This window comes from Spinacia oleracea, chromosome 4 (assembly GCF_020520425.1).
Source record: "Spinacia oleracea cultivar Varoflay chromosome 4, BTI_SOV_V1, whole genome shotgun sequence".
Taxonomy (NCBI): Eukaryota; Viridiplantae; Streptophyta; class Magnoliopsida; order Caryophyllales; family Amaranthaceae; genus Spinacia; species Spinacia oleracea.
The window spans coordinates 15,243,826-15,252,312 of NC_079490.1; the positions used below are offsets into that span (position 1 = coordinate 15,243,826).

The 8,487-nt window shown below is 46.3% G+C and overlaps 1 protein-coding gene across 1 annotated transcript; it reads right to left on the bottom strand.

Annotated features, from left to right (window-relative positions):
• Positions 1-912: 912 nt before the first annotated feature.
• On the bottom strand, positions 913-5,705 carry LOC130471347 (uncharacterized). Its single transcript, XM_056841407.1, has 6 exons — positions 4,609-5,705; positions 3,531-4,490; positions 2,891-3,476; positions 2,399-2,812; positions 2,165-2,278; positions 913-1,005 (listed from the first exon to the last, which is right to left on the bottom strand). Exons 1-6 carry the CDS (start codon positions 5,703-5,705, stop codon positions 913-915), a joined length of 3,264 nt encoding a protein of 1,087 aa, XP_056697385.1.
• Between the last annotated feature and the right edge of the window lie 2,782 nt (positions 5,706-8,487).

Below are 8,487 nucleotides of genomic sequence, written 5' to 3' on the forward strand. Positions count from 1 at the left end.
TCGTTTCTTTTTGTTTGACTTACTATTTTTGCGCAGATGTTCATTCTGCTGGACTCGCTGAAAAAGTGGCGCACTGCTTTGGTGCATGAAGAAGCTCGTCACCGTCTTCTGGCCAGTCAGTGTGGTGACCAGCATTTTGCTCAACTGGAGAAGCTTCGCTTAGACAGGCGGGAGCAGATTGACGCTGTGACTACCGCCCTGGCCTCTCAAAATGCTGAGAACACAACTCGTCTCCTGCATATTGATCAGAACTTTTCTGAAATGGAGGATCTTTCCAAGAAGATAAAGGAGAAAGAGGCTGAGTTTTCTCGTCTGGAGACTCAGTTTAAAAAGTTGGAGGTTCAACTGGAGGCGGCTAGCAAGGAAGTTGATTCGTCACAGAGTGTCCTCGCCCAGTCGGCCATGTTGGGTGAGAAATCGATTCGAAGGGGTATGGAGCTTGCATGGAATGCTGAATTTGCAAGAGAACGTCCCTTCAGCTGGTTTGAGAGGTTTCTCACCTATCAGATTGAGGTGGAGAAGGCTCAAAGGGAAGGACGCACCCCTCCTGAGTTCGTGCCCAGCGAGGATGAGGAATGAGTTCCTACGCGTCTTTGTTTTTATTAATGTGTTTTTGTTTGTTGTTTTTTTTTTTTGACGCCATGCTTGGTGGCTTTTGTGCATAATTCTTGTAATTATGACTAACTTAATGGGAATGACATGATGCCCTTTTGAACGTCTTACTGCTTTTTAGCTTTCAGCATATTTTTTATGATTACGTCCGACGCCCCCTATTTGAGTCGTCAGATGTCTGCCCTGGTCTTTTTGCCAAGGTCTTTTGCTACTTTATATAGCTATGTTAGGAATGTGTGAGCCCTGTGTTCTAGGTGATCATCCTAGTGAGGGTGCTAGTCTGGGCCACTTCTTAGGCCTTTAAACGACTAGTCTTTTTGGGAGAGCATTAGTTTGCATTTCTCCGAGAGTTTTGATGACATTCTTTTCAGAAGGATTTCTCAGCAAGACCGCCTTGCAGTGAATTTTTCATTTAATGTTTAAAACATGCTACACGGTGCGTCTAGGCTCTAGACGTCTTTACAATGCATATAATCTAGACAAGTGTCAATCTAGAAAAAGTACTTCTTGAGGTTATCCGCATTCCAAGTACGCAAAATCGGACGTCCCTGCATGTCTTGGATCCGGTATGTTCCGTCTCGAACCTCCTCGTAGATCTCATACGGACCTTCCCAAGTAGGGGTGAGTTTCCCTTGTTCATTGGCGCGTCCGACGGCTTCCATTTTCCTAAGCACAAAATCTCCAACTTTAAGTATTCTTCTAGAAACCCTTTTGTTGTATTCCCTTGTCATGCGGAGTTTGTATAGCTGCTGTCGTAGAGCCGCATTCCCTCTGGTTTCTGGTAAGAAATCCAAGGCCGCCTTCATCATTTCCCAATTGGCATCTTCATTAAACAACATGACGCGCAGGGTGGGTTCGCACATTTCAATGGGTAGGACGGCTTCAGCCCCATAGGCTAACAAGAATGGTGTTTCTCCTGTGGAATTTTTTGCCATGGTCCGTATAGACCATAAAACATTGGGTAACTCGTCGGCCCATAAACCCTTTGCCTCATCAAGTTTCTTCTTCATCCCTTCAGAGATAATCTTGTTGAATGCCTCTACTTGCCCGTTAGCTTGGGGCGTCCTACTGATGAAAAACATGCTGTGATACCATGGTCGGCCAACCACTCTTCTAATTTGGGCGTCTTGAATTGTGGCCCATTGTCGAAGACGATAGACTGCGGTACGCCAAATCTTGTGATTATGTTTTTCCAGATGAATGCTCTCACATCCTGTGCCTTAGTGTTCTTTAAAGCCTCAGCTTCTACCCATTTAGTGAAGTAATCGACGGCTACTATTACATAACGCAGTCCTCCTGGCGCCGTCGTATAGGGTCCTAATAAGTCCATCCCCCATTTGGCAAAAGGTATAGGGCTGGTGATTGGCGTCAGTTTCTGTGCTGGTCGTCGAATTAGGTGAGCAAATCGTTGGCATTTATCACAACGCTTGACCATATTGAGGGCGTCTTCTTTGAGAGTGGGCCAATAGTATCCAGTTCTTAAAGTTTTTTCGGTCAGGGCCCTCCCTCCTATGTGGGAGCTACATAATCCCTGATGAAGATCTTCCAGTACCTCTTGCCCCTTCTCGGGGGTTACACAGCGGAGAAGTGGCCGTGAGAAGGCCTTTTTGTATAGTGTTCCATTCCATATCTCAAACCATGTACATTTCTTTTGTAATCTTTCTACCTGCTTGGGATCCTCAGGGAGTACTCCATTCATTTTGAAGTTGATAATGTCATCCATCCAGGTGGCTGTTCGATCCAAGATGTCTATTCTCGAGGCGTCAATGCTTTTGGACTGTTTTACCTCCCAGAATACATGACGTGGGGTGTCGCAGGATGCTGAGCTTGCCAGTTTAGATAAAGCGTCTGCCTTGTTGTTTTCAGACCGGGGGATGTGTTTTACTTCAAAGTTAGACAGCTGTTGGGCTTCTTGGCGGACTTTTTCCAAATATCTTATCATGGCCTCGTCCTTAGCCTCATACTCTCCTTTGACCTGACTGACAATTAATTGCGAGTCAGACAAAACGAGGACGTCTGCTGCCCCTGCGGCTCTGCTCATCTGAATTCCACATATCAGGGCTTCGTATTCGGCTTCGTTGTTTGATGCCTGAAAGTTGAATCGCATTGTATATTCATAGATATCTCCTTCTGGTGACTCACAGATAATGCCGGCTCCTGACCCCTTCTGAGTAGCAGAGCCGTCCACATGCACTATCCACTGAGTTTTTTCATTTTTCAAATAAGGTGGCTTGGTCAGTTCCGCGATGAAGTCAGCAAATGCCTGTCCCTTTATTGCCTTCCTTGGTTCATATGAGATATCAAACGCGTGAAGCTCAATTGCCCAATTGAGCATTCTTCCTGACGCTTCAAGGTTGGTGAAAGGTCGCTTAAGCGGTTGATCCGTGTATACCACCAATCGATGGGCCAAGAAATATGGACGAAGCTTCTTACTAGCCAAGAACAGAGTAAAACCAAAATTTTCGACCGTTGGATATTTGAGTTCAGCATTTTGCAACATGTGACTGACAAAGTACACAGGTAGTTGCGTTCCCTCCCTCTCTGTAAGCAAGACGGCGCTTAGCGCATATTCTGAGATGGCAAGATACAGATACAAAACTTCCCCCAAGAGGGGGCTGACCAGCTGTGGCAAGGTGTGCAGATGTTCTTTTAGACGGAGGAGGGCAGCCTCAGCTTGCGTCGTCCACTCAAACTGGGTCCCCTTTTTGATGGTACTGAAATAGTAGTGACACTTGTCTGCAGCTCTAGATAAGAATCGTCCCAAGGCGGCGAGACATCCAGTGAGGCGTTGCACGTCTTTAACCGTCCTTGGCGACATCATATCAATGACCGCTTGCACTTTGTCCGGATTTGCTTCAATGCCCCTTTCGTCAATCAGGAAGCCAAGGAACTTGCCAGAAGATACCCCAAATATGCACTTCTTGGGATTGAGTCTCATCTGGTATGTCCTGACGGTTTCAAAGGTTTCTCTCAAGTCGTCAAGGTGATCCTTCTTCTGCTTGCTTTTTACAATCATGTCGTCAATATAGGCTTCTATATACCTCCCCAGCTGCTTTACGAAAACTGTGTTTATCAACCATTGAAAGGTAGCAGGGGCATTTTTTAAACCGAACGGCATTACTTTGTAGCAGTACAATCCTTGTTCTGTGACGAAAGACGTCTTCTCCTGATCTTCGGGCCATAATGGAATTTGGTGGAATCCGGAGTAGGCGTCCATGAAGCTCATCATGGCATGTCCAGCAGTGGAGTCGACGAGTCGGTCTATCTTCGGCAGTGGGAAGCTGTCTTTAGGGCATGCTTTATTGAGATCAGTGTAATCAACGCACATTCTCCACATCTTATTGGGCTTGGGTACCAGGACTACGTTGGCTACCCAGTCTGGGTACTGGCATGGGCGTATGAAGTCTGCATCCATTAGTTTCTTGACCTCGGCAGCGGCGGCCAAATTTCTTGCTTCTCCATGATTCATTTTCTTTTGTCGTACTGGCTTCACAGTACTGTCCACATTCAACTTATGCACGGCCACCGCCGGGTTTATACCGGGCATCTCCTCTACTGTGAAGGCAAATATCTCCTTATATTCTTGGAGTAGCTGCACTAACGCTGCTGACATAGGGTCGTCAGGGTGGACCCCAATGGGGACTGTTCGAGACGGATCCGCTAAGTCCAGAATTACATCATAAAGTGCTCCCACTGGCTCATGTCGTCTTTCTGCATTGTGCTCTGTCGGAATTTTCCGGGTTTTACGGCGACTCGCTAGAGGTTTAGTTTGTTCCTTTCCCTTCGGAGAAGCTCCCCAGGCCGTTGGCTCCAACGTCGACAAGTAACAATCCCTGGCCAACTGTTGATTTCCATAGAGGGATCCAACGCGTCCGTTGCTTCCAACAAATTTTACCAATAGTAAATGAGGGACGATCACAGCTTTTAGGTCGTTGAGTGTTGGACGACCAAGTATGATGTTGAATGTGGTGAGATTTGCCACTATTATAAACCGGCCTGATGGCAACTTCTTTGACTACTGGGGGAACTCCAAAAGAAACCGGCGGCAAAATGGAACCGATTGGACGAACGATGCTCCCCCCGAATCCTACCAAGGGCCCGTAAACTTGCTCTATGTCTCCTGGATTGTGCCTTAATTTCCGCAGGCATTGCAGACTGATTATGTCAGACGAGCTTCCCGTATCCACCAGTACTCTCTTTACCTTAAGATTAGCCACCTTAACCTCAATAACCAGAGGATCATCATCATATGGTGTGGCCGCCCTTCTATAGTCGTCTTCGGAAATTTCTACAGAGGGTAGGTTCCTCTGTGCTGGGCGAAGATGAGGTGGGCCTTTTTGTCGTCCCTCCTTACATGGTTCTCCTGCCGCTATCCCTCCGGATATTACCATAATTCTTTCATTTGTGTACTTAGAGGTGGGGCTCGCTCCTTCATGTGCATCCTCTAGATGGACGTACTGGCGAAGGTGCCCTTCAGTCACGCGATCAGTTAATATCTTCCTCAACATCCGGCAACTTTGAGTGTCATGCCCTTCGTCGTTGTGAAAAGCACAGAAAGGTACTTGTGGGCAGGAGGTGGACGATCGTCGGGGAGACAGTTCTATTCCCAAACTTGGTCCTTCTGCAAGAAGGATCTCGTCAAGGGCCGTATTGAACTTAAAGGGACCTCTAGAGGACGTCCTCCTTCGCCCCCTTTTTTCTTCGGAGCTACAGCCATTCTTCCTTCGGGCGACGCTCTCATGCTGTCTTACAGGAGCCCCTAGAGAGTAACGGTCCGCGTTTTTCTTCTGCAAGATTCGTCTCGTCCTTCTTCCCGGACGAACCTCCTTGACATGCCGACTAGCTTCCTCCAGGTTGCGCCTCCTCATAGGCGAGTCAGAATCTTCTGACCGAAACTCTACCATCCTACCATTATCATGCTTAGGATTGACCCCGTGAGGACCATCCAGCAAGGGTCGAACAGGAATGACGGCCGCAGGCTGGCTAGCTGCCGCGTCACATTGAGTGTTGGACCCGTGCTTAAACACTCCTTTTCTGGCTGGGAGTTCTGATTTACCCTTGGTTTTTCCGCAGTCAGTTGGAAGTTCAGCCATGACACTGTACCTCCCCACAGACGGCGCCAAATGTTGTGGGAACTTTTACGGTGCTGATGTGGCACGCGCTCCTTGGAGGTATTAAGTATGACTTGGCACGAACTTCTGGCAACCTGCAAAACAAGAATATTCCCGTAGGAATATTCCCTCCGATGCTTAAGTAAGTATAAGCTAGAGAGATAAGTGATTTGTAGAGAGAAGGCAGAGCAAAGACAAGTTTGTTGTGGTTGGGCAAGAATTGAATGCCCTTTTAACTTGGGATCTGAGCTTTTTATAGTGCTAGGGTTCCTTGGGGACTGCACCCTCAACCCTAACTATGGGACACGTGCCCCTTGGGGATTTAGGACACGTGGCCTTTGTCCTGCAATGATGGTCCTCCCATATTTGGACCGGCTTTTAAAGATAATGGGCTTTGCCCAATGGGGCTTTGTCTTTATTCTGGTGGAGTAGCAGGGCTTTGGGCCTTCTTTCCAGACCTGGGCCCATCTGATCAGTGTGAGTTCGTAGGCTGCCTCTTTGGGCTTTGTGGGAGATTTGTTCAAGCCCACATCATTAATAGTTTGACAATTTTATAAAAGGGTGATGAAAGCGATTAAATCATATGAGGGACACATTACAACGCACCCTTGAGAGGTACGTCACGATTCTTAGAAAACTAACCACTTGGCTTTGCTATTTCTCCTTTTATTTAACGAATCTCGGGTTTCCAAGCAATGTTCCAGTATTTAGGCTTAATTCATCAGCTACAAGGGGCAAGATGCGTTTTGTTCGACTTTTGGGTCGATTGCGACAGAACGCGAGATCAATTTCGCAGCGTGAGGATTAGGCTTAGGGTTGGAGTCAATACTCAGATTATGAATTGTGTGTTGTGTTCACGTCGGTTTTGAGGCTATATTTATAGGGAAAGAGTTTGTGGAAAGATAGATCTTTAGAATACGAATCGAAAAAGAATTCGGAGACGACACGGCCCCAGGTATTTTCAGCGCCCAGGGCTGGGCGCCGAAGATTTCGGCGCCCAGACCCAGGCGTTGAAAATAGGATCTGGGCCGAGCCTTTTGTCAGATCTGGACTCTTAATCACGGAGATTTTGATACTTATCCGAGTTTCTTAGTGCGTATTAAATTATGACGGAATGCGTCTGGGCCCGTTACGAATTCTAGGTTCGTTAGGGATTTAGTTAATACGTAACTCTTATTTTCGAATTATAATAGGACTAGAATTCCTTTTGCCAATTCTATCTCTTTTAGGACTTATGTTGGAGTGCAACACCTAATTCTGACAGATTTCTATCTTTTATGACTTTGCCACTTTTAACAACTACTTCTTACGACAGTTACTATTCTTAGCAGGTTTCTATAAATAGCAGTTTTGGCTGAAATGAAAGGGTGATTGAGATTCGTTATTTTTATAGGAGATGCGTTGCCAAATGGAGATTTATGTTCTCATCATCGAACCTTCCCTTTCGGGAATGGGGACAAAAGTAGGTGTCTACAGTTAGCCCCAACTTTGACCGAGCCTTGGAGTAAGACGATGGTCAAAGTATTAGACGGAGTGCGTCATACAAGCCATGGTGTATGTGACCTGTTTTGCGAGGGTCTCACGAGCCCCCGAGTGATAACATTTGACTTAAGGGTCATCACTTGAAGTGTTAACACATTCCTCACGTGTCATTGGAATTTGTTAAGCATAGAAACTCCCTCACTTTGTCATTGGAAGTACCTGCGGATGTATAGAAACTCCCTCACTTTGTTATTAGAAGTATCTACAGACGTTTTCGAAATCAAAGCTATAAAGTGTAACCAGGCCTGGCCAAGCCCGATCACGAGGTAAAAATGTTTTTAAAGATTCTCATTTTCAGGGTTAGCTAAACGAGAAAACCCCCTTGTTTTTATAGGACTTAAAACGAAGGAAAATCCAGTGTATCGCTCTTTCTTTTGGGAAAGCGGAAAACCAATCCTTTGATTTTTGGAAAAGGGAAACCATCTTTTGATTTTTGGAAAAAGATAAATCATCCTTTGATTTTTGGAAAAAGATAAACCATCCTTTGATTTTTGGAAAAGGGAAACCAGGAAAAGTTATCGCTGCAACGACTAAGGGCCTGCGCGGTTAGTGACGCAGACCCCGCCCGCTGAAGGTGGGCGAGCCTGTCCTGCTGAGGGTGGACGCCCCGTCCGATAGAAGTGGAAGAATCTGTTTTGATGTTTTGAAAATAAGGACCTACGTGGTTTGTGACGTAGACCCCGCCGGCTGAAGATGGCGAGCCTTTTTTTTGAAGATTTTTCATTTTATTATTATTTTTTTGTTTTCGGAAACTGAGGACTTGCGCGTTTTAGTGACATAGACCCCGCCCGCTGAAGGTGGGCGAACCTGAATTCGTTTTTCGATTTGGGACTCGCATGGTTCTGACGCGATCCTGCCTGATCGAGGTGGGCCAGAACCTATTTCATTTATCGTTGAGATTTCTTTTGAGAATTTTCCGTTCATTCTTGTAAGAGCGAGTTCTCTCGAGAAATGCTCGGGTTTAGTTGTAACCTGAATGTGGGTTGGCAACGTGTCTAAACGGACCATTGTTTCGTGGCTGTCTGCCTTTCATGGCTTTGAACAAGTCTTTGCGGCCCATAGGATGTATGTCACTGTTTAGAACTGGCCTAGTTATGCCATTACTTGGGTCCTTGCAAAATGACTGGTGGGACCATATGCGAATGTTAACGGAGACCTTTGCTTTGAGGTTGAGTCCGTTTTTTTGAATGTGTCCAAGCACGGGATGCAGCCTGGAAGCGTT